Source organism: Neoarius graeffei, chromosome 20 (assembly GCF_027579695.1).
Source record: "Neoarius graeffei isolate fNeoGra1 chromosome 20, fNeoGra1.pri, whole genome shotgun sequence".
Taxonomy (NCBI): Eukaryota; Metazoa; Chordata; class Actinopteri; order Siluriformes; family Ariidae; genus Neoarius; species Neoarius graeffei.
In genome coordinates this window covers 19144406-19171122 of record NC_083588.1, presented here as the reverse complement: position 1 = coordinate 19171122, position 26717 = coordinate 19144406, and the positions used below count along the sequence as shown (strand labels likewise).

General features: G+C 40.2%; 1 protein-coding gene and 1 long non-coding RNA gene across 4 annotated transcripts in view; one reads left to right on the top strand and one right to left on the bottom strand.

The window, feature by feature from the left end:
- The window catches only part of LOC132868479 (BAH and coiled-coil domain-containing protein 1), a 151011-nt gene extending 130191 nt beyond the window's left edge, over nt 1-20820 (bottom strand). For all 3 annotated transcript variants that reach the window (XM_060901387.1, XM_060901388.1, XM_060901390.1), the window contains exons 1-2: nt 20547-20820; nt 17731-18045 (exon numbers count right to left, since the gene is read on the bottom strand). In XM_060901387.1, coding sequence (XP_060757370.1) covers nt 17731-17902 — 172 coding nt within the window. In that variant the 5' untranslated portion in view covers nt 17903-18045; nt 20547-20820. The remainder of the gene's footprint in view (nt 1-17730; nt 18046-20546) is intronic.
- Nucleotides 20821-21766: 946 nt separating this feature from the next.
- LOC132868478 (uncharacterized) lies at nt 21767-23862 on the top strand. The gene is made up of 2 exons (XR_009650841.1): nt 21767-22017; nt 22672-23862. It is a non-coding gene; the product is annotated as an uncharacterized LOC132868478 (long non-coding RNA).
- Nucleotides 23863-26717: the final 2855 nt, after the last annotated feature.

Sequence of the window (26717 nt, the reverse complement as noted above, 5' to 3'; positions counted from 1 at the left end):
AGGAGTGTGACAGCCACCCTCACCTTTCATCCAGACTTGGGACTGGCCTGTGTGTCTTGTGGCTATTATATAAAGGTGTATTTAAAAAGTTCATTGTATTTCTATAAGAATATCTACAGTGGTGAGAATTCAGTATCTACAATGTTGAGAATATATGAGCCAAAGTTGAAACCATGACAAAAAAGGGAAATATATCTACATCACACAGGGTGGGTTACAGGCAAAGCTTATTCTATAAACAAGTTAGTTGCATGGTGAGGCAAAACTTAGCTTATTCTAAAACTTATACAAAAAATTGTTAATGTAAAACAGTAATCAACAGCATGTGTTAAACGAACAGAGAACAAGAACAAAGGAAATTTTTAAATGTAACTAAGAAATTGATAGAACAAGAAATGCAAACAATAAAATATCAATGTGAACAAACAATAAAGATATAATAATGTTAGCAAAATATGAATAATCTTATTTTCATTAATTTCACCTTAAAATGCACCAGAATGCACGAATATGAATTGAAAAATCAAAATTTTCTGGGGGAGGGGCCCCAGACCCCCCTCTTTGTGCAAGCACCTGCGGTGCTTGCAGCGGCTGCCTGTGGAAGCCGTGGTTCGGGTACCTCGCGCATTCGGGCCACCACATTTTCCATTTGGGCCAGTAACTTTTCAATTCCATTGGCCCAATGGGCCACCAGTGGTAAATGCTTAATGTCTAGGCCTGTATCTTATGCCAAATTATTATGGCATGTTATAAAAATAAAGAAAAACTCCAAGTCCTCATCTCCAATTTACAAGTCCGAATGAAGTTAACGCACGAGTCCGAGTCACCAGTGCTGAAGTCTAAGTCAAGTAACAAGTCCTTAAAATTAGGGCATGAGTCGGACTCGAGTCCAAGTACCGGACTCAAGTACTACAAGCCTGCTGTGGTACTGTGGTAGCATCTGCCATCTTCTTCACCGTGGTCTGCTGGGGACATGGAAGCTCTGAAAGGGACAGGAAAAGGCTTAACAAGCTGGTGAAAAGGGTTCTGTCCTGGACTACCCTCTGGAATCCATTGAGGAGGTGTGTGAGAGAAGGATGTTAGCTAAGCTAATGTCTATCATGGACAACACCTCTCACCCCCTACACAAGACTGTTGGCACCCTGAGCAGCTCCTTCAGCAGCAGACTGCTGCACCCACGCTGCAAGAAGGAATGCTACTGCAGGTCCTTCATCCCAACTGCCACCAGACATTTCAGTGAGAGCCTGATGTAGTAATGTAGTACTGTTTTTTTTCAATGTCACTATCACCTTTTTGTCACTTTGATTCGCATCTCATTACTGTCATCTACTTATGCTAATAATATTATGATTTGGTACAATATCCTTTTCATTTGCAAGTATTTTCTTATTTAAGACTCACTCTCAGAATTGTTGTGTACGTATGTTCATGTTCATAGTCTGCGGTTGGGGTTTTTTTGGTCATTTTTTGGGTTACTTTACACACATTCCATCCTCGTTATTTATGCTATGCTGTGCAATAACATTCACTACCTGGTGCAATATTTCTATTTCTATTTCAGCTGCCAGTATTTTATTAGTACAATATTTCTACTTCAGGCAAAGTACTACTCTTATTTAAGTGCCATTCTTATTTTGTTGTGTACATTACGTACATGGCCTGTGTTTTTACTTTTTTTTTTACTTTTTTTATACATAGATATATATTTGTTTTTTCCTATAGGTTTTTAATACTTTTATTGCACTCTGTTTTTGTTACTGTCTATTACTGACTCTTTTCTATATGTGAGCTGCTAAAACGTAAATTTCCCCACCGAGGGATGAATAAAGTTTCATCTTACCTCATCTTATCTTATCTTATCTTATCTTATCTTCAGCCAAAAGTAGGGCATCAGGATGGATCAGGGGCTGTGCATATGGGACCATCATCACAGGAGCGAACAGATGAGAACCTCAGCCAGAAGTAGGGCATCAAGATGGAATGTTGTGAAACGTCTGCCAATTATGTATGACTCTGTTATCACTGACATTACAATAGTTTGAACCAGTCATTCCCTCATCAACCTCGAACTTCAATCGTCATTTGGCAAGATTCCACCCAGAGAAGTAAGTGGCACGCTATGTTCATTGCCCTGTTGATAGTGGGGCTTGCTGACCAACGAACTAGCTAGTGTTAACCCTCTCTCATGTTATTTGCCCTGTTGATAGTGGGCGGGGCTTGCCAAGCGATGAACAAGCTTTTTATCTATAGAGGGACTTCACTGACGTCACCCGAAACCGGAAGTAAACAGACCCTGCGCCATTTTGTAAGACCAACAAACTCGTGATTGGGGGAAATAACGGCAGCGGTATGTGAACCCACGAGAATAAAGTGGAGTGGCAAACGACTTAAACAAACAAATCTGAGCTGTTTTATTTATGATTTATTGGCCCAACAGTAGACTTGAAAGAAACCTGTGTGAGACTTGGCAAAAAACTGTGGATATAATGGATAAGTCTGTGCATGATCTGTGGACACTTTGAGGTAAGCAAACGCAAGAAATTCAGATTTAAAACATGCTAAATTGGCCCCAAGTTGATAACTGTATGAGGAGCAAGCCTCCCAGACTTCTACAATTTAATAATAATAATAATTTAGGATGGGCGGCACGGTGGTGTAGTGGTTAGCGCTGTCGCCTCACAGCAAGAAGGTCCTGGGTTCGAGCCCCGGGGCCAGCGAGGGCCTTTCTGTGTGGAGTTTGCATGTTCTCCCCGTGTCCGCGTGGGTTTCCTCCGGGTGCTCCGGTTTCCCCCACAGTCCAAAGACATGCAGGTTAGGTTGACTGGTGACTCTAAATTGACCGTAGGTGTGAATGTGAGTGTGAATGGTTGTCTGTGTCTATGTGTCAGCCCTGTGATGACCTGGCGACTTGTCCAGGGTGTACCCCGCCTTTCGCCCGTAGTCAGCTGGGATAGGCTCCAGCTTGCCTGCGACCCTGTAGAAGGATAAAGCGGCTAGAGATAATGAGATGAGATGAGATAATTTAGGATGGTTTGGGGCTTGCTCTCCCTCCTATTATATAAATAAAGCATAGTTGTTGTGTAGGCATATATCATAAATACATATGTATAATTTGGATAAATTAACCTAAATTATGGATACCTTAATAGTAACAAAAAGTATTAATTTTTCAACTGAAAAGATATATTATTAAAAGATAAATATCAACAAGATTACCTTGGCCATAACTATGTGAAGGTTATTCTTAATAACAGCTGTAATATCACGACCCAATCCACTAACAACATAATTGTAAGCCTGTAGCCCTTTGTAGGCCTTCAAGTCATCAGCAGTGTAGGCAGTGGGTGTAAACAACAAATAGTTTACAATGTCTGGGTAGCAAACAGATGGCAGAATTGGTGTCAGGTCCTCCTTATGTTTCCATTCTCCCTTGCCGCGAGTCTTATCATATGGGTCAAACCCATCAATCACAGCGAGTTTCTCCACATACCGTGCCCTTTCTGCAGCTGGTAATGTACTCACATAACCAGAATTATCAGCCATCGTGTCACTTCACTCTCGCTCGTAGTTTGTTTTATATTGTGAGTGCATGTACTTGGTCTTCCAATATGGCGCCTAACAAAATCTCGTGGCGCGGTGACGTCATGCGGTAGCCCTCTATAGTCTATTAACTAAAATGGGGCGGTCGAGCAGGAACGTTAGTCCAACACAGTAGCAGAGACGGTTTCACATAAAGGCAGCAACAGCCACCTTCAAATGGTGCGGTTGGAGTCTTGTTCTGGGACTCAACTCTAAATTTTCTTTAAATAACTTGGACTTGACTCGGACTTGAACACTGGGGACTCTAGACTGGACTCGGACTCGAGATTTAGTGGCTCAGCTACAGCACTGGTTCCTTCCACAGAATCTGAGAAAGAACACCAGGAAAGTCTTGATAAATCAGAAGGCGCTGTCACAAAAGCCGTCTCCGTGGACACATTCTTGGTAAACACCAAGCAAGAAGAATGATTACCACCTAGGGCTGGGCGATATAGCTGAAAATGTTATCACGATAAAATGTTCCTTTTCTGCTGACAGAGATCATTACTGATAAACAAGTCGTTAAAAAAATGTTCATAATTACCAGGAGAAAAAAAAAAGCTTCATTTAACCACTATTTTAAATTTAAACACCTTGCATTTATCAACAATTTCCTCATCATCTGCACAGTGTGTCACTTTATTAGGTGGGCTGATAATCCAGGAACATTATCAGCTGCCAAATTAGGTTTGGTGAATCATTTTAACAAAAGTATGTAGCACGAGAATGTTCTGTGAGTGATATATAAATAATAATGAACGTTATGTACTGTATCGCTTAAAGGAACTGTGCTGTGCTGGAATGATTGGCCAAATAACTGACCAAATGAAGGGAGAGATTTCATGCTGTAGACAATCTTAAGCAGTGTGCATGTTACGGGTTCTTGTCAGCGTTACCATGACGACATGGAGTGCTTGAGTCCACTCAGCACAGTCAGCTTTGCAATAGCGCTTTTTTCTAGCCTATTTAGCTGAATATTAAAAGGATATTAATGGTCCGTGTACATTTGGTCATTTAATTTTCGTGTCAGGAACAAAAATTAATAGGCCATTTTGCTTTTTTTGTGCTTCTTTTCCTTCCTTTTAAGCCAAAAAATTAGATCGTAAATGAAATAAAAAGAAAAAAGCCCGTTTTCCTAAAGCCTCTGATTGTCGCTGATAGCAGGTGCAATTTACCGAGCAGCATGAGAAGAGAAAATTTCAATCCACACAAGCGGAGCACATTCCATTGTGATCTGAAATCACATTTTTGTGTTGGCAGGTAATGTCGGCCCTTTCTGCCGGCTACCACTACAAGTATAATTCAGACCTGTGGGAAACACTGCTCATTTTCTCACTCCACACTGCTTCTGTTGTCGTGTCATGTCGATGGTGCAACTGAACAATACACCTGTTAAATGTGTGTGTGTCACACATAGCATGCTGCATTATCAAGGGATCTGATTGACTGTTTATGATTGAAGGAAGGAGCGAATCTGGGGTTTGTTGATGCAACCGAACTTTGCGTATTCATAATGCGCTTGTCTGGAGGTTTGCATTGAAGTGTATTTAAAAGGGGAACTGAAGTCATTTTTAAACTTGCTTTATTTCTTAATTAACGTGTTATTCAATTACGTTTTCAGTTTTAGTAATCTTATATCGTGACTCGTATTGGCAACTAATTGCAATTAAATATTATACTTAGCAGCCTATTCGGTTTTTAGTTCGTTTGGTCCACGGCAGGCGTCGCTTATCCGTGCGATCTTCACGAGACTTGTGCAAGACTTCGAAATGTGAAGTGTCAGCCAGGTGTCAGTGCCGCCATTTTGAAAACTGTTTTCCAAATGAAATATTTTAAATGACGATTACTGCCTACTTTTTTCAAACTTTCCTGATTGCTATCAAAACAAACAAAACTTCTGGCTTGATTACGTCAGCATTCGAAAGAGGGCGCGCGCGTCTTCTGACAATGTTGGCAGATGTTACCCTATGTCCAAAATCGCTCCCTATTCACTACATAGGGCACTATATAGTGGGGATGCCATTTTGGAGTGCTGTCCGAAACCTTAGTGAGAATTATTTACACCCTATATAGTGCACTCATAGTATCTCACAATGCATCACAAAAAGTAGCGTACAACCGATGGTCACTAACGAAAGCAATATATCCCATCATGTATTGCAGTCACGCTGAAAGAAATCAAATTAAAAGTCTCAAATTTGATTTAATCAAAGGCAGTGGCAAAGAAGAAAGTATTCAGCCTTGATTTAAAAAAAACTGAAAGATGCAGGTACTTTGTATTGATTAATGTGGGAAATACGCTCCGTATAATATGGATTTATCACAAAAATACATGCATGGATTTCCTACTTTGAAAACCCACCAGCCGACTGATCTGGCATGTTCTAATTGTGCGACAGTAATGACGTAAATATCAGTGCGACGGACTAGTCTCCGAAAGCATTTTTTCATTTTACCAATGAGCTCACTATACAGTCCTCTATATGGTAATTCCCTATATAGGGAGTAGGGAGTAGTGAACGAGTGAGTGATTTTGGACACAGGGTTGGTCACTTTGATTTCCGCTGGACGTTTTACTTCCGTCCTACGATGTCTTGCACAGGTCTCAACGAATCTCGTTTATGGCCATTGCTTTGACATATGGACTGATATATTACGTAGCGTATTTCAAACACTCATAACTTGCTATAGCAGTGACAAAATGGCTATCAAAAATGCATTCCTATATTTAATAAAATGAGATAAATAGAATTTTGATAATAAAAAATTTGCCTTCAGTTCTCCTTTAAGTGAAAAACAGTTTTAAGAAGAAGAAGAAGAACCTTTATTTGTCACATGCACACTCAAGCACATAGTGAAATTCCTCCTCTGCATTTAACCCATCTGAAGCAGTGAACACACACATGCATACACACTGAGCAATGAGCGCACACACATACCCAGAGCAGTGGGCAACTATGCTACAGTGCCTGGGGAGCAATTGGGGGTTAGGTGCCTTTGCTCAAAGGCACTTCAGCCCAACCTCAGGCCATGGCCATCCCATGTTAACCTAACCGCATGTCTTTGAATTGTAGCTCTTCTGTAGGATTGGACTATATGAACTAGCCTTCGTGCCCTATGCGATTCAGTGAGCCTTGGATACCCATGACCCTATCACCAATTCACCGGTTGTCCTTCTTTGGACCACTTTTGGTAGGTACTAACTACTGCATACCAGGAACACCCCACAAGGTGTGCCATTTTGGAGATGCTCAGACCCAGACATCTAGCCATCACAATTTGGTTCTTGTCAAAGTCATGCCTTGCGCTTGCCCATTTTTCCTGCTTCCAACACATCAATTTCAAGAACTGACTCTTCTCTTGTTGCCTAATATATCCCACCCTGTGATAGGTGCCATTGTCATGAGATAATCAATATTATTCGCTTTACCAGTCAGTGGTTTTAATGTGATGCTTGATCGTTGTCCACTAAACAAACCCACCACTGGTTTCCTGCAGTAAATTACGCTGCCGCTGGACATCCAGTGCATTTTTAGAGGACGACGTTAAATAAAGTTTGTGGGCGTCGACTATGATAAACATACAATCCAATATTACCTTTTTTTATCTATCAGTCACCTCAGTTTTGTTCTCATACCTCAGTGACCATTCCCTGGAGTGCTTGTTCACCAGGTTAGATCTGAAAATACCGATGACACAACGTTATCTGCTACTTCAGTGTCGTCAAAAATGCTAATATTGCTAACAACCAAAGAAAATAAGGAGGAGGGCGCGTTATACTCGCCAGCTTATCTTTGCAAGCTTTCATTTGTTGTCAGCTACCTGAGCAATTGAGGCAAAGTATCTCTATGAAGAATGTTTGAAGGGACAGAGGTGTCTCGCTGCAAATTATACAGCACGTCAACAGTACCACAGCCAACAAACCCATTCTCGAAATGAACGGGAGACACATCCAGTCGTAAACAGAACACAGGCTTTCTCAACGCCACCAAACACCTGTGTTTGTCTTTGAAGCGCAGCTTTTGCATACCACTTTCCTCTGGGGACCTTACAGCAATGAGTTATTGAATAAAAAAAAAAGTACACAGACAAGTTTTGTGTTCCAGTCTGACAACAAAACCGAGATACATCACAGATTTTGAGGGAAGCAGGCGGGTCACAAGGCTGCTCGGATATCCAGGCAGGATACACAAACCAGGGGAGGGATGGGGACATCTTACCACAGGCACAATAAAAGAGGATGGAGGGTGTGTGTTTTTTATCTTTAAACAACATGCCATAAAAAACACATGCACAAAGCTGCAACAATGGCCCTGAGGTAGGGGGAGATGGCAGGAAATGGCTCTGGCTTTGCTAATAACGATGTAGACTTCCCTGATGAAAGGTGTGTGTATGCATGTCTGTTAGATCAGGAGGAACAAGATCGCATACACAGGTTCTCTCATGATGCAAACCTGTCAGCAGTCATGTACCAAACTTCAGTGCAGCACAGCACATAATGTTAAAGCTTAGACTGCCTTTCAGATTTTTCAAGTTTCGGTCATAAAAAGAATTTTCCCAACACCCAATTATTTTTGTTTAGTGGACTGAAAGCTACTGAATTCGAATCACAGACTTCCAATTGTTGTTGTTGTTTTTTTAAATAAAACAATTAATGAATTTAAGGCCACGTGGCCCTAAATTCTCTGCTATTTTTTCCTGCTTCACCATGACACAATACAAGATACTACGTCATGCATCACGTGGTGGGCTTTCCCCGTTCGCACAAGGCATTGTGGGATAAATTTGAAACAGGACAGAAAAATGGAGGACGTGAATGAAACATAAAAGACCGACTACAGTAACAGAAAGCGAGAAGAAAAGACGTCCTGCTGCGAAGGAAAGGAAACGCAGGACCAAACTAATAAATATCGGCGGTCAGCGAGCACCTCGGGGTGATCAGCTGTTCGTTTAGCGACAGAATGATGGAACGGTCAGTGCACGGTCAAGGTTAACCTGTAGATGGCGGTAATGCAAGACTGTGGATGCCAGCTGCTGTAAAACCCAAAAGAAGAAGGTAAACCTGCGCATGCGCGCACGGACTTCCTCTGTCTGCTTGACTGCGCAAAGTGAGCAATTTCATGCACATTATTTGCTCAGGAATCCCCTCAAATAAATTAAATAACTTCCCAGCCACAGAATGGCCTGTATTTTTAGATATTACAGAAATAAACATATATCACAATGACCAAATTTCAGAAGGAACTAAATTTCATCGATTTTATGAACTCAAAAGGCCGTCTAGCTTTAAGAGAAAAGCTCAGCTCAATAATCATGACTTCAACCTGCTAAGTAGGTTATAATCTATAATTGAAGCTTGTTGTGGCGGCACGGTGGTGTAGTGGTTAGCGCTGCCGCCTCACAGGAAGAAGGTCCGGGTTCGAGCCCCGTGGCCGGCGAGGGCCTTTCTGTGTGGAGTTTGCATGTTCTCCCCGTGTCCGCGTGGGTTTCCTCCGGGTGCTCCGGTTTCCCCCACAGTCCAAAGACATGCAGGTTAGGTTAACTGGTGACTCTAAATTGACCGTAGGTGTGAATGTGAGTGTGAATGGTTGTCTGTGTCTATGCGTCAGCCCTGTGATGACCTGGCGACTTGTCCAGGGTGTACCCCGCCTTTCGCCCGTAGTCAGCTGGGATAGGCTCCAGCTTGCCTGCGACCCTGTAGAACAGGATAAAGCGGCTAGAGATAATGAGATGAGATGAGATGAGATGAAGCTTGTTGTAACAAAGGGATGCACATTCATGACTTTTTTTTTTTGCTTGAGACATCAGTGAGAATGAGATCAAACGGAAGTGTCGTAACTCATAAACGAAATTTTCTTTGCTCATTAAAGTGCAGATTTCTCTGTTAAAACGTGCCCATGTACATGTATACATGAGCACAAAGACACCTGCACCGCCCACCCGCCCCCCAGGCTGCATCCCTCACATGGATAAAATGTCAGATGGCATGCAGCTGCAGGTAGATAATGCCTATTATATGCAGCCTGATATTTATGAGGAACTGTCAGGGAATCTCAGCAAGCAGTCGCTCCATCTGCAAGCAGCCCAGCCTGCTGAGTGAGGCATGTTTCACCAAGAGGAACGACAGAAATACCGCAGCTGGGAGAAGTGAAAGCTAGCCGCTTCCCCCGAAACAATCTGCTATTTCATAATTCTATGAGGCGACGGCGGCATGGTGAAGACATGAGCGTGCTGCTGCCAGAGAAGCCTCTGTCTTTGCAACTTTGATATTTATGGAACTGCGGTTTCTACATCCAAACCTGAAATATGTAGCGTCTTTCTTTTTTTAAAAAAAGAATTTCACTGAACCAGTGGGTGTGTGGTGTTAACCTCGTGGAATGGGGTGGCCTGGGACAGAAGCACTCCAGTCAGCAAACAAGGAAGAAAAAAAAAAAAACACCACTACCATGAGTACCACCAATGATCAACGTTTAGAAAGGAATTGCTTGAAGTGATCACACGGCTTACATGACTTGATGACTTGCCTGTAAATACAATGTGCGAACTGTCAGCTTTGATTTCAATTCTATATTTGATTATATATAAGCTACAGGCAGTGTTGTAGTCGAGTCAGTAAACCTCGAGTCCGAGTCCAGTCTCAAGTCCCCAGTGTTCAAGTCCGAGTCATGAAAGAAAATTTCGAGTCGAGTCCGACACAAATTACCAGGCTTGTAGTACTCGAGTCTGACTCGTGTCCTAATTTTAAAGGGGAACTGAAGGCAAATTTTTTTATTATCAAAATTCTATTTATCTCATTTTATTAAATATAGGAATGCATTTTTGATCGCTATTTTGTCACTGCTATAGCAAGTTATGAGTGTTTGAAATACGCTATGTAATATAACAGTCCATATGTCAAAGCAACGGCCGTAAACGAGATTCGTTGAGACCTGTGCGAGACATCGTAGGACGGAAGTAAAACGTACAGCGGAAATCAAAGTGACCAACATCTGCCAACGTTCCCTGTGTCCGAAATCGCTCACTCGTTCACTGCTCCCTATATAGAGGAAAAAAAACGCTTTCGGACACGAGTCCGTCGCGCTGGTATTTACGTCATTACTGTCGCACAATTAAAACGTGCCAGATCAGTTGGCTGGTGGGTTTCAAAATAATAAATACATGCATGTGTTTTTGTGATAAATCCATATTATACGGAGCGCATTTCCCACATTAATCAATACAAAGTACCTGCATCTTTCAGTTTTTTTCAAATCAAGGCTGAATACTTTCTTCTTTGCCGCTGCCTTTTATTAAATCAAATTTGAGACTTTTAATTTGATTTCTTTCAGCACGGACAGCACTACAAAATGGCATCCCCACTATACAGTGCCCTATATAGTGAGTAGGGAGCGATTTCGGACACAGGGGTTGTCAAAGACGCGCGCGCCCTCTGTCGAATGCTGACGTAATCAAGCCGGAAGTTTTGTTTGTTTTGATAGCAATCAGGAAAGCTTGAAAAAAGTAGGCAGTAATCGTCTTTTTTTTTTTAGATTTTTTTGGGGGCTTTTTTCACCTTTATTGGATAGGACAGTGTAGAGACAGGAAATGAGCGGGAGAAAGAGACGGGGAGGGATCGGGAAATGACCTCGGGTCGGAATCGAACCCAGGTCCCCAGATTTATGGTATGACGCCTTATCCACCTGAGCCATGACGCCCCCAGTAATCGTCATTTAAACTCGTTTTTGTGCAATATTTCATTTGGAAAACAGTTTTCAAAATGGCGGCACTGACACCTGGCTGACACTTCACGTTTCGAAGTCTCGCACAAGTCTCGTGAAGATCGCGCAGATAAGCGACGCCTGCCGTGGACCAAACTAAATTCAACATGGCTAAAAACTGAATAGGTCGATAAGTATAATATTTAATTGCAATTAGTTGCCAATACGAGTCACGATATAAGGTTACTAAAACCGAAAACGTAATTGAATAACACATTAATTAGGAAATAAAGCAAGTTTAAAAATGACTTCAGTGCGACTCGTGACTTGACTTGGACTTGAGCACTGATGACTCGGACTCGTGCATTAACTGCATTCGGACTCGTAAAATGGAGACGAGGACTTGGATTTTTTCTTTATTTTTTGTAACATGCCATAATAATTTGGTATAAGATATTTATATCTACATTAATTTTTACACTAATTTCATGCAAGAGAATGCACATTCACCTGTTCATAGGTCATGTTGAGGAACAAACTAACATTAATGGCACTAAAATGCCTGGAGAGAACGCCTCTAGGATTGTCCGCTTTGCTTATACAGACTTCTTGTGCAGTGGGAAAAAAATGCACTGCTGTGTGTTCCATATGTAGAAGAACTATCGAGGAGACGACGGGGACAACCTCGAACTTCAATCGTCATTTGGCAAGACTCCACCCAGAGAAGGAAGTGACACGCTATGGTCATTGCTCTGTTGCTTGCTGAGCGATGAACTAGCTAGTGTTAACCCTCTCTCATGTTATTTGCCCTGTTGATAGTGGGCGGGGCTTGCTGAGCGATGAACAAGCTTTTTTATCTGTAGCCTATTAAGTAAAATGGGGCAGTCGAGCAGTAACGTTAGTCCAACACAGTAGCAGAGACGCTTTCACATAAAGGCAGCAACAGCCACCGTCAAATGGTGCGGTTGGAGTCTTGTTCTCGGACTCAACTCGAAATTTTCTTTAAATGACTCGGATTTGAACACTGGGGACTCGAGACTGGACTCGGACTCGAGGTTTACTGACTCGACTACAACACTGCAAATGACAGCTGTCACACTCGCACACTCTCTAAAAACAAGTTGACAGCTTTGAGTAGTGTGAAGACGTATGTCAGGTACCATAGCCTACAATAAATTCACAAAAAAAAATAAGATGTCTTCTATGAAGAAATATTTCGGAAAAGGCTGGTGGCACGAATGTTAAGCATCCATGTCAAAAACATAACACTCTCACAAACAAACATGATGCATCTCAAAAACAAAAGCTTTGATTCTGACACCATGGAACGACATGGCAGGGAACTTGGATTTGGTTTGTTGTGCTGTTGGCGCTTGGTGCGTTTCAAAATGTTACACAAACATTTCAAATTAGTATAAAAATTTATGTAGATATAAATATCTTCGGCCAAATTATTATGGCATGTTGCAAAAAATAAAGGAAAAATCAGAGTCCAAGTCATCAGTGCTCAAGTCACAAGTCCTTAAAATTAGGGCACGAATCGGACTCATGTCCGAGTTCTGGACTTGAGTACTACAAGCCTGGCGCCAGGGCATGGTGTGTGAAATTTAAAATCACTGAGCAATTTCAGCACATTGGTTTTGTAAAAAAAAATAAAAATAAGAGACCAATCTTTTTGGAAAAACTGAGTTTTCATTTGACATCCTGAGTCTAAACCATAGAGGAATCACAGCCTGTGTTTTTTGTGTTTCTTTTTTAAACAGTCTATTCATTTTCGCTCACCAAAATTGGAAAATTGGCTACTTGAATGTTATTTGGCATAACTGGATCATACGCAAAAGCTCGAATCTCGCATTGATTCTAGATGTGGTGTTTTTCCACTGGAGGCTGCTGCTAGTGTGTCACAACATGAGGATCAAAGCCAGTGTCAGTGCATATCATCAGGTCATGAATAAAAACTCTTAGATAGATCAGAAGCACCAGGAACGGTATAAGCATAGATCAGGAGAAGCATGACTTTTGAGTGTTCAAGGGCAAAATCTTACAGATGAGATGAAACTGTACTACACTGGTAGGTATGAAAGGAGAAAGAAAAATCGGTCATTCAAGCAGGAACAGAGGGAAAACGAGTACAATCCAGGCTTTGTGGAACAGGGGAGATAAGCAAGATCTGGTGATGCCTACTGGACACGAATTTCAGGATCCAAAAAAAAGGATCTGAACGTGATGATATTTATTTAGGCTCATGGTTATACGTCCGATGGAGTTTGATCCCCAGTTTATATATTTAAAGATGAAAGTTCCCTTGAAACAATGCTGACATTCTGCAATTCAACCTCACTGTCTTTTTTTTTTTTTTTCCCCATTTCAGATCCAATGTGCTGGAGAACACAACCGTATCAGCAAAATCTGTAACGATGACCAATTACTTACGGCCTGTACTGTAGAGCCACAGCCATTTTTTCATCCTCAAGAACAATACCCCATCTATTTTACTTTATGAACACGGACAACATGTGAAGTAAGGTGTGTGTGTGTGTGTGTGTGTGTGTGTGTGTGTGTGTGTGTGTGTGTGTGGGATGGCATGGGCCATGGGAGACCTACAAAGGACACAAGACATCCTGTTAGTGACGCACCTGTACCCTTTAGCTAGCATTAGCCTAAATGCTCTCTGTTGCAACATCTGCAAGAACAAAGACAAGCAGCAAAATCTATAAATATCCCTGTGTGTGTGTGTTTCCCATGCATCTGATGCTAAGGATGTCTTTTTTTTTTACACAAAACATAGAGACAAATATGTAAACGTGCACTTCTAAATGGGTGCATGAATAATAATAATAATAATAATAATAATAATAATAATAATAATAATATGGAAATCACATTTAAAACATAATAATGCAATCTTTATTCAAGCGCAAAACAACTCTGCATTAAAGCTAGACTGCCTTTTAAATTTTTCAAGTTCAGGTCATAAAAAGAATTTTCTCCGACACCCAGTTATTTTTTGTTTAGTTTGCCGAAAGCTACCGAATTCGAATCACGGCCTTCAAATTTTATTCGTTTTTTTTTTAACAGAACAATTAATGAATTTATCTCCACGTGGCCCTAAATTCTCTGCCATATTTTCCTGCTTCAACATGAACCGATACAAAATACTACGTCATGCATTACGTGGTGGGCTTTCCCCGTTCGCGCAAGGCATTGTGGGATACAAATCTGAAACAGGAGAGAAAAATGGAGGACGCGAATGAAACGTGAAAGACTGACTACAGTAACGGAAAGCGAGAAAAAAAAGGCGTTATGTTGCGAAGGAAAGGAAACGCAGGACCAAACTAATAAATATTGGCGGTCAGCGAGCACCTCGGTGTGATCAGCTGTTCGTTTAGAGACAGAATGATGGAACTGTCAGTGCACCGTCAAGGTAAACCTGTAGATGGCAGTAATGCAACACTGTGGATGCCAGCTGCCGTAAAACCCAAAAGATCAAGGAAAAGAAGGCGAAGGTCAGCATGTGCATGTGCATACGGACTTGCTCCGTGTACTTGACTGCGCGAAGCGAGCAATTTCATGCATATTATTTGCTCAGGAAACCCCTCAAATTAAATAATTTCCCAGCCACATAATGGCCTGTTTTGTGAGATATTACAGAAATAAACATATTACAATGACCAAATTTCAGAGGGAACTAAATTTCATCGATTTTATGAAATCGAAAGGCTGTATAGCCTTAATCATTCGTGTAATGGATATGCGTCACGTTGATGATGTTCTTTAATGAGTATCTAGCCATTCCAGCTATTCTTTGCTCTTTTTATTTGTGTATATTTATGAACCTGTATAAAATCAAGCTTAAAACTAAATATTTTGCATGACCATATTCATGACGTTACCACACTAAACACACATTCAGCAACATGATGAAATAGTCATAGTGACCTACGGCATATGGTGTGCGGTTTTAACCTTACTACTGTTTGGTACGCAGTGTGCATCTTTGACTTGTCTCAAATTAAAGAAGTTGTTTGAAATTTCTCATCTCATCTCATCTCATTATGCCTAGCCGCTTTATCCTGTTCTACAGGGTCGCAGGCAAGCTGGAGCCTATCCCAGCCGACTACGGGCGAAAGGTGGGGTACACCCTGGACAAGTCACCAGGTCATCACAGGGCTGACACATAGACACAGACAACCATTCACACTCACATTCACACCTACTGTCAATTTAGAGTCACCAGTTAACCTAACCTGCATGTCTTTGGACTGTGGGGGAAACCAGAGCACCCGGAGGAAACCCACGCAGACACGGGGAGAACATGCAAACTCCACACAGAAAGGCCCTCGCCGGCCACGGGGCTCGAACCCGGACCTTCTTACTGTGAGGCAACAGCGCTAACCACTACACCACCATGCCGCCCCTGTTTGAAATGTTTTATATTAAAAAAAAGTTATTATAAATGAATTTCGAAAGAGTAAATCAAATATAACAAACTACCTGCTCTCATTATAAAGGGTCATATAACCATAAAAACAATTTTTATTTCCTGTATGGAATATGACTCATTAACACAACTGATTACAATAATGGTTCTCTCTGCATTCCGGTGAATATTTCGGAAGGTAAATTTCTGGCCCACTACATTCACAACAACATGACGTGCAAAGACAAATCAGTTTAAGCTTCTTTACTAAGAAGCAATAAAGCCTCTGAAAATGTCAGATGACTGCAAGTTGTAGTGGAAGACTGCACATTTGACAGGCTTCAAAAACAATCTCTCCCTTGCAGCATGTCTACTCATCGGTATTTTCATAAACACTTCAACACAATACCCAATATGCAAAAGAGGTTTGCATTTATTGCAGGCCTCAAGTGTTGACCCTGACACCTTCTCCTTTACATGCGCACCTCCGTCAACGTCTAATACACAAAACGCCATGGCAAAATTATATGACACTAGTGTGCACTATGGATTTTATATCACATCCTGTCAGGCACTGTGCCAACAGCAAACGAACAAACAAATAAATAATCTGAAGATGTCTATTACTAATTATTAATAATATTATACACATTATATTATAAAGTAAATTTAAATGTGTGTATATTTATATATCTATTACCAGGTTTTTGCCTCGCACATCCAGTCCCAGTCAAAAGTTTATACACCCGTACTCATTCATAGGTTTTTCTGTATTTTGACTATTTTGTACATTGTAGAACAATACTGAAGACATCACAACTATGAAACAACATCTGGAACGTATATGGAATTATGTAGGAAACAAACAAAATATGTTTCTTCAAAGTAGCCAGCGTTTCCCTTGATGACGCTTTGCACACTACTGGCATTATCTTCACGAGCTAGTCACCTGGAATGCTTTTCAATTGACAGGCGTGTCTCATCAAAAGGTAATTAGTGCAATTTCTTGCCTTCTTCATGTGTTTGAGATCAAAGAGTAAACAGTAAATCATAATAATAACAGTAAATAGCCCTATTCCACAACTGTACTAGGCCATATTATGTCAAGAACCGCTCAGCTAAGTAAAGAGAAACGACATCTGTCGTTAATTAAAAGACACTTCATGTCTTAAAGTAATAAAAATAAAGAAAACACTTTGAATTCAAAGGTGTGTCCAAACTTTTGCCTGGTACTCTAGATAATTACTACTGCCCAGGCATTAATTAATAAAACATGAATAAGCCTATTAATATTTTTTATTAATCGGCTTAGATCATGTGGAGTGTCCCGTGTACACGGAGTCGTTTCATTAAAATAAAGGAAAACAACTGAATTTGAAGCTGTGTCCAGACTTTTGACTGGTACTCTGTGTGTGTGTGTGTGTGTGTGTGTGTGTGTGTGTGTGTGTGTGTGTGTGTGTGTGTGAGAGAGCAAGAGAGAGAAAGAGAGAGCAGGAAAGAGAGAGAGAGAGAGAAAGAAAGAGAGAGCGAGAAAGAATGAGGGAGTGAGAGAATGGAGAGAGAGAGAGAGAGAGAGAGAGAGAGAGAGAGAGAAAGAAAGTGTGTGTACCTAATTAAATTAAAACATTTAAAAATCACTCTCTCATACACACACACACTTATGTAAATTATAAATGTTTCATGAAGTTCTACATTTTTCACATTTTTTATTTGCCTTTTTTCAGAAACTACACAATTTATTAAAATAAATGTGTCCTCTGAATTGTTTACACAATAATAATAATAATAATAATAATACATTTATTATTATTATTATTATTATTATTATTATTATTATTATGTCTGACCTACATGACCCTCCTGCTTGCAGCCGCGACACGACCCCTTGTATAAATGACCCCCTCAGCTGCTGGATTATTACACATCTGGATTTTGTTCATGCTCATGAAGTGGTGAAGGCACCAGGTTCATCAGTGCAAACCGGCGAGTTCATGTTTCTGTAATGCTGTGTGCTGTCGAGCAGAAGGAACAGACCTGAGTGTGTGGCCATGGGCAGATGAGAAGGGTAATATTTGCCAGGCGGGAAGGCAGCGGCGTGCTGCACGGAGCTGTGGCCGCTTGAGGTGATCCGTGAGGCGGCGCGGTGAACCAAAGCGCCCCGCTCGGACAGGAGGTGCGCCGGAGCGCCGAAATCCCGGCTCTCCATAACCGCTGCGTCGCGCCTTATAATCCCAAATATTCCGGCGGCGTCGACCACAGCGATCAAACCAAAGCCATATATTTATAATCCCTCTCGCTGGGCGTCGGTGTCGCTTTCAGGGGAAGTGTCGCCTCTCCCGATCATGTTTTCTGAAAAGAAAACAAAAGAAAAAAAAGGAGAAAAAGACGCGTTTGACCGGCAAGCAGCAGCAACATTCACTGGGAGTCAGCTCAACACACTGCAGCCTCCATGCGTGACATTTTTTATATCTGTGTGTGTGTGTGTGTGTGTGTGTGTGTTTATGTTTACGTGTTTATACAATTACAACAGCAGTAATGAAACAATGAACATTCAAACCCAGAGTTCACAATAAACCCCAGGGTGCGTTCAAGCGCCTCTTTTTGTTTTATATAAATACATAAACACACAAATATGTAGAATTAGTGTAAAGCGATAAAGAGCCTCAGACTAAGGCAGATGTTCCGCTGCAATACAAAAACCCGGTTTTACCGAATGAAAAAAAAAAGACATGATGATTTTGCAAACACGACTCCAACACAATATGTTGAACGCATCCTGAGCTGCACTCTGAGCTCTGGGTTTGAATGTCTATTGTTATTTAAAACACACACAAAATGATGCGTTACAACTTTTCATAGCAATACAATTAATTCAACAGTCCACTCCAAACACACACACACACACACACGTTTGAGACATTTGCATGGGGTGTGTGTTGCAAGCAGAGCTCGAACCTTAACGTGGTGCATGCCGGGATTTTGGTTCTGTACATGGCTCGTGTTTGAGAGCCAAATAAACGCTCGGGAATGTTTCAATGACACAAAAATGTCATTTATCATAAGTCATACTCAGCTTCTCATACAGCCCGGACATAAAACTGTGATTAATTGGGCTGTAATTGGTCTCAAAATTAAACAGACCACTGAAAGGATTTACCCAAATCTCTGTGATCGATGCATGCAAACCGCGACAGTATGCAAGGCCTGTGTGTGTGTGTGAGAGAGATTATATATATATATATATATATATATATATATATATATATATATATATATATATATATATGACATTACCCTTTTCTGTCCTTCTTTATAAATTCTTCCATGTACCAAGACTCATCAGATCTCTCTACAGTGCATCGACCTAGTGGGGTTTTATAATTATTTCTATTTGCTTAAATTAAATCTCCAACCTTCATCAGGAGACAACATGCCAGTCAAGACAAGACAGCATTGAAGATTTTATCCAGTTTAATTGTAACAATCCATACATGCCACATTTAAACCAAACAGTGATATAACACAGATGTATTTGTGTTGAGTATCATTTCAGGAGAGTATGTTCAAGGCTCAATGGCCTGAGAGGGAGCTGCCTTTGTCTCACTGCAGTCTGTCAGCCATTAACATTACAGCGCTCAGCAGCGAGCACAAATCCCCACAAACACACTCATACCAGTAGCCCTAGCTTTCATTCACACAAACAAACGAACAAACAAACAAACACGCCACAATCCAGTATCATTTTATAGACCGCATCATGAGCACCGAATTAAGTCTCCGGGTTTGTTCTTCAGGACAAGGCGACGGACGGAGCCGTTTTGTCTCGTCTAACAATAGCTCGTGTGAAACATACAATATTTATTTTGTATAAAAAAAACTAAGAATGAACCAATATCATATTTTATGGCTTTTTTTCCCTCTCCTCGAGTTTAATGCGCAGTCAGACGCAGGCGTTAGGAGTCAGACATAACGCTGTTTGTTTGCTTAATGAAGCTGCGCGAGAGCAGTGACTGAGTGAAAGAGCGAGCGCCCGCGGAAACGCCGTCCGGGTGGAAGCGTGCGCAGTCCGGACACCAAGAGAACAAGGTTCCGCTCTGTAGCGCGGCCTCGCCCATTGGATCAGGGAGTTTACATCACACACAGCACAAGCGCAAATACAAACCGACCGTTTCAGAAAAACAAAAATATTTCTGTTGAAAATACCTGACGTCATGTATGTCATGAACGCAGGTCGAATTACATCCAAGTTTATTATGTCAATATAATTATGTCAAGGATAAATCCATTCAGACAAAAGTGATCCAAGATTTTATTATTATTAATAATAATAATAATGAGACATCGAGAAAATATACTGCTCAGTTTCTTTGTTTTTTTTTTCCCTATATCAAAGGTCCAAATCGTTTTCGAATGTAAAATATTTTAAAATGTAAAAAGCCTTGACAGAAAATTAAAAATATTAGACTATACTATAAAAATTATATATATATATATATATATATATATATATATATATATATATATATATATATATATATATATATATAATTTTTTTCTGATAAGGCGAAAAATTACATTTAGGTTATTTGTATGAGACGATACATGGATATTGTTGTTTTTTTCTCGCTCCTACATTTTTAATTCCCTTTTAAATGCGTAATGTTTTAATTCCAAGAGTTTATTTATAATTATAATGATTGTTATTGGGTCAAATAACAATAACACATGCACAGGATTTTTCATTTCTTTAAAAAAAGAGAGAGAGAGAGAGAGAGAGAAATGAATGCATTTGCGTTAAAGCTATTGTAGATTTAAAAAAAAAAAAACCAAAGAATAAATCGGTTACTTACTGGTCTGTTAAATCCTTGCATGACAATAAATATAATTAGAAGTAGAGAAAAAACCGTAGATGAAGAATGTTGCTGATCATATTTCAAAAATCAGATTTCAAAGGTAATCCTCGTATTCCGCCCGCGCGCGCGCGTGTGTGTGTGTGTGTGTTGAAGCGTCTCGATCTGCCAAAGCGCCGGTGCAGGCCTCGGAGTTCAGAGCCGAGTCTCCGAACGGCGATCCTGTTTCCCAGCGCAGCTCGTGCCTCGCAGCCCACGGTGAGTAAACACACTCTCCCATTGGTCACATCCGTGTGTGTCAATGAGCTCGTGCAGCTTTCCGAGACCCATTTCAGGCGCTGATTGGTCAAAATCTTTCGCCAATAGGAAAGCAGGATGTAGAAATCACATCAACGCCCCGCTAAATTCAAGCTAAACACAGAGCAGTGGGTAATTTATGTTAGAAACACTTTTATACTAAATCTTTTTTTTTTAAACATTGACCCAGTGACTGTCATAAAGATGAGTAGCTATGAAACACTTTCTTAGGATTTATGCTTTATTATAATCTTACTTCCTTTGGTAGTCTTTTCATACATTTACTGTTTAATTTTCACTCTTAACATCATGGGACTGAAACTAAAAATATTCATTTTTAGTGCTTAGAGTTAAATCTAACCCAGATTATAAATTTGGGTTTGATGAATAAAATGTTATAGATTAAGCTTATAATTTATAACAGTTATCTAGTATATCATCAGCAAATAATAATTCAAAACAGTGTGATACAATATTTTGGGTTGAGGTTTTTTTTTCTTAATTCCAATCAAAATCTTTCCTTACTCCGAACATATATTTTGTTCAGAATAAATTAATTCTGATAGATAGATAGATAGATAGATAGATAGATAGATAGATAGATAGATAGATAGATAGATAGATATTGTTTCCAGTCTGAACGTGTTGTTTTCATCATGAAACAGCTCGCCCTAGGTTAGGTAAGCAGGTTTTTTAAAAAATGTGCACCGTTCAGAGCAGGATCTGATTGGCTGGCACGGCGCCAAGGCATTGTCACTCACAGAGTGTAAACAAGGCTCTGATTGGCTGCTGTCCAGTCCGCATTGGGCTGTCTGAGAGAAAAAAGCAATAACTTGCTTTGCGGTTTCAAGGCGTCCTGGAGTTAGATGATGAAAGATAAGAGGGAGACAGTTTCAAGGCGCCCCGAAAGGCGGGCCCTTATGGCCCAGGAGTCATTTGTGTCAGGCGTGAAGTGAAGGCGCCTCAGTAACAGGGAGAAATAGCTAGTCCTGTTTATATGGCTTAAATCATAATAATAATAATAATAAGCAGCAGCAGCACATGGTAGGATTTTTGATAATGTAATAGTATGTCCATGATGACTCTGGGGAGAACCAGGACGGTGGGCCGCCAACTCCGAATCACTAGGCGGATTAACGTGGGAGAATATGGAAGGACTGGACCGACTGGGAAGGTCTGTGCGGAAAACACACAAGCTGTGTTTACAGTATTACAGTGTCGTTTACTGTACATTTCTCAGCCTCATCTAGTCCTCCAGGTTATATTCTGAGACTGGAGTTGGTGTTGATGTTCTTGTTGTTGTTGTTTGCTTGTTTGTTTGTTTGTTTATTTACTTTTTAAGATATTGACTGACATCTTGAGGAAAAATAAACCCCATGACTATTCATTTAGTGGCTGAAATGCTAACACTTAGGACCACTGAATGAAACACTTGTGATTAGTCCAGCATGATAGCAAGAGAAAGATATTTTTTAATGCATGTGCATTCTATACTAAAATATGAAATAGATAGATAGATAGATAGATAGATAGATAGATAGATAGATAGATAGATAGATACTAAAATATGCGTATTATTTTATTGATGCATGAACAAACTAAACTAACTTAAACATGATCACCACAGATCATAACTAATGCAGATACTGGGCCATGTAGCACTTATTTGCCTATTTTGATTGTTTCTTGTATATAATTTTTTCCCCGTCCAACAGAAGAACAAATATCTAATCTATCCTCCTGAAAACACACAGAAATCATACACAGGCCTTGTTTTTTTCTTTTCTTGCCATTGTGATTGTGTAACTCGGTGCTCTTCCCTATACAGTGATAACTGCTGCAGAGAAATGGATGTTTCTTTAGAAACGCACCAGGTCCTACAATGAGGATTTGTCCTTGGCCAATGAAGCATGTCTGATTGACACACACGCTTCGGGCTATCATCCACTACCAACAACCAAAATTGGATTTTTTTCTGCTTTTCTGTCATTGTTTCCGAAGACCAACCAGTAAACACATGGCAAAGTAGATCATTTTTGTAATTTTTTTTTTCTGGCAGAATATTGGTGGTTTTTCAAGAACAATGCAAAGTCTTGCACTATAGCATACACACACACACACACACACACACACACACACACACACACACACACACACACTTGGGGTGTCATCCTCAGGCTTTCACAGGGTACAATATGATTTCAATTCTTCAGATAACAAGTCAAAATTTGATGATACGACTAAATCTGCCACGATATGATATCGATTCATAAGATTATTTGATATGTGACCACCTTTGTGACGTAGTGAAGGATAATTTTAACATTATTAGCATTATGGGTAAATCACCTTGCTAGCCTTGTAAATTATTTACACACCAATTTAAAAATATGAATTATTTACACACCAACTGTCTGCCATTTAAAAAAAATCTGTCTATAATCAAGCATGTTCAGTAATAATCGATTTATGATTTTTGCCTCAATTCATTTCACCCATTGCCTTTGTGATACAACGATACATCAGGCGATAGTTACACCCCTATTCAGGAAAAGAAAAAGAGTACTGTGACCTTTCGTTGTCACTGGTGTGGTACCCTTATCTCTTTTACTTTTAGTATGTGTCTTTCACCTGGAAATGTGGATATTGTGTACCTTTAAAACTACTTAATGTTCATATTTGTACAGTAATAGTAAACATTTAAAGGTGTACTATAGGCATCTTCATTTCTAGGTAAAAGATACATGCTAAATGTGCTTGACAGTATCACTCGAAAGACAAGGAATGGTGTTAGAGTCAGTACCCTGGCTGTCTTGGTAAGAGAGTGTGGATGTTTTTGAAAAGATGTAAATATAGAACAAGTGCGAGTCTTTAACACCATCCACAGCATGCATATTGGGTTCTAAATGCAAAATGAGATGAACACGTTGAGAAAACGCTAAGAATAAACTGAGTAAATGTACCTACAGTATACGGTATGCAAAAGTATGGAATAAACACATCAGCTCCTGCAGACAAATGTAACCTGTGTGCTTGTTTGGATCAATAGCTGATGCTTGGCGTGATCGATAGGCCTTGCATCAGCATTTTGAACATTAGTATTTTCACATGGATAAAAATGTTGACTTTACAATTTGGGTTCTCACTTCTGAATGTGTATACTTAATTGTTTAGTCCTAAATTTTTCCTAATAACTCTGAAAAGCAGCAACAAGCTTCGAACAGCAAAGCAAGCATCAACCTCGGCTGACTCATATTATCCATCCATCCATTATCTGTAGCCACTTTATCCTGTTCTACAGGGTCACAGGCAAGCTGGAGCCTATCCCAGCTGACTATGGGCGAGAGGCAGGGTACACCCTGGACAAGTCACCAGGTCATACACATAGAGACAAACAAACATTCACACTTATGGTCAATTTAGAGCCACCAATTAGCCAAACCTGCATGTGTTTGGACTGTGGGGGAAACTGGAGGACCCGGAGGAAACCCACGCAGACACGGGGAGAACATGCAAACTCCACACAGAAAGGCCCTCACCGGCCGCTGGGCTCGAACCCAGGACTTTCTTGCTATGAGGCGACAGTGCTAACCACTACACCACCATGCCACCCCTGACTAATATTATCCTTTTGGAAAATAAATCCTGCATGAATAATTTAAAATGACCATGCCATGACAGGTTTAGATCGGAAGCCATTTTGAGCTGCCGTAATTGAAAACCCTGAAAGATATAACATTAGCTGAACTTGTAGTGTTTCTTGTCTTTAATGTTTTTAAATTATGAAGCCATTATTTATAATAGATGATGTAGCTCAGACTAACGAGAAGTAATAAAATAAGTTCATTTGGATCTTTCTTTTGTGCACTTATATTATTAAATAATAAAGGACAGCCTTGCATGCATGCTAAGAAGCAAATAACAATGTCAGGTGCAGAGTATTTATAAGCCCATATGATATATATATTAACTAAAATACAGTGTTCCCTTCTCTCTCATGGCATGTTTGTTCTTGGAGAATCCTCTGTTCTTAAGAATTTTGTTGAAATCTATTTTCATGTAACATTACAACCGTAGCACCTCTTCTAATCATAATCACCACATCTCAATAAATGATGTTCATCAGCCTTTAAGCCAGGGTTTCTCAAACCCGTTGCACCCAGGGAGCCCTTTAATTGTTAAATTAATTCCACACACTCCATCAGTATAGAGTTATATAATGAACATAATCCAACGACTCAAATAATAAGCTCGTTGTTCTAGTATGTACTGTATATTCTGGGTGTTTATTAGAATCAGAGAGCTTATTATTCCTGAACTTTCCACCGACAGAGCACATGAGCTCCAAGTTGACGTTGTTAAAAGGCTGACATGTTTTTGAGTTATTGAGGTTTGGTTCAAGGGGTCAAGAGGTGAGTTTAATTAAAGGGGGAAGTCAAAATGGAGGAGAAGAACCCAATATCGTTTCATAATGGTGGCCTGTGATTTCTGTTGCTGTGACAAAATACATTAAAAAAAAAATGGACCACTTGGATATGCTTCCAGATCCCTGAGGAGGGGGACCCCAATTTGAGAAGGACTGCTTTAAGAAGGTATACTCTTTAAAGTCACTCAGACACATATTATCTCTTGAGGTTATATATACAAAGCTCATCAGCCAAATACTGTAGCGAGTGTGTTTAGGTTATATCATAAGCCAGTAAGATGTTTCTGCATATAAACGGCAGGTGATGACTATTTAGGCTTCGTTTTAATAGTGATTGTTTTATAATTATGGAGTTCACGTGTAATACACAGGATCTTGTATGTAAAATATTAGCCACAGTTAATAGTCATCCATTACGCAATACCCAGCTAAAGCCACAAGACTGTAATAGTACGCTTAGAGTATATGACCACAGTGTGAGCAGAACCTAGGGCTTCATGTACAACAGGAAGTACACCATGATATTTTTAGTTACATAGGCAGAAATCCATCTTAAGAAATCTTGCACGGATGTTACACATGCCCTTCGTCATTCTGCTTCGTACAGAAAATACAGGGACATTTGGACCATATGTTGCCTTCAGAGCGAAGAGGGGATTAACTGGTTGGAACTGGATCAAAATTTTCAACAGAGAGGTCTAGATTGGAATTAAGTAAAGTCAATCACAGTTCTGGAAGCATAGTGTACTACGACAGACTGGCACAAGAATCCAGGGTGTCTTCCTCCACCATGACCCTGACCAATATAAAGCGATTACCAAAGATGAATGAATGAACGAACATATAATCACAAATTCTGCTTCAGTTATCTTTATTAATCTGAATTTCATTTTTAAAGCAAATTACATTCAATTATAATTAGAGAAGGTTTGCCCAAATCAGGTTCCATTTTTTTTGTTTATTTGTTTTTTGTTAACAATAAGGTCATGTAATAAATATGTTATGTACAAGCTACTGAATGTGAATGTGTCACGTTTTAAAGGTACAAGTAATATAAATTTAAAGGGTTGATCTGGCCTTCAAATTTGAGGGCAAAAATCTTTAGGTTCAATGCTATAAAATCACAGAAATGTACAACCGTGACATCTTGAAACGTTAATTTCCCAATGTCATAAAAATACTTCATCAGATACACCATAATTTTCCAATGCAGTGTGTATAAATTGGAGCGCAGGTGGCCAAGTGGTTAGAGCGCTTGACCGCTAAGCGAACGGTCCCTGGTTCGAGCCTCGGCTCGACAGGGATCTGGGGCTCGCTCCCTGTCCACCCAGCAGTGAATGGGGACCTGGTGGAAACACTGGGGAAGTTAAAGGCGGCGAGGAAAGGAACTGGCCACCCTACCTCACTATGCCGATGGCCCAGGACAAGTGCGCTCTCTAACAGGCACT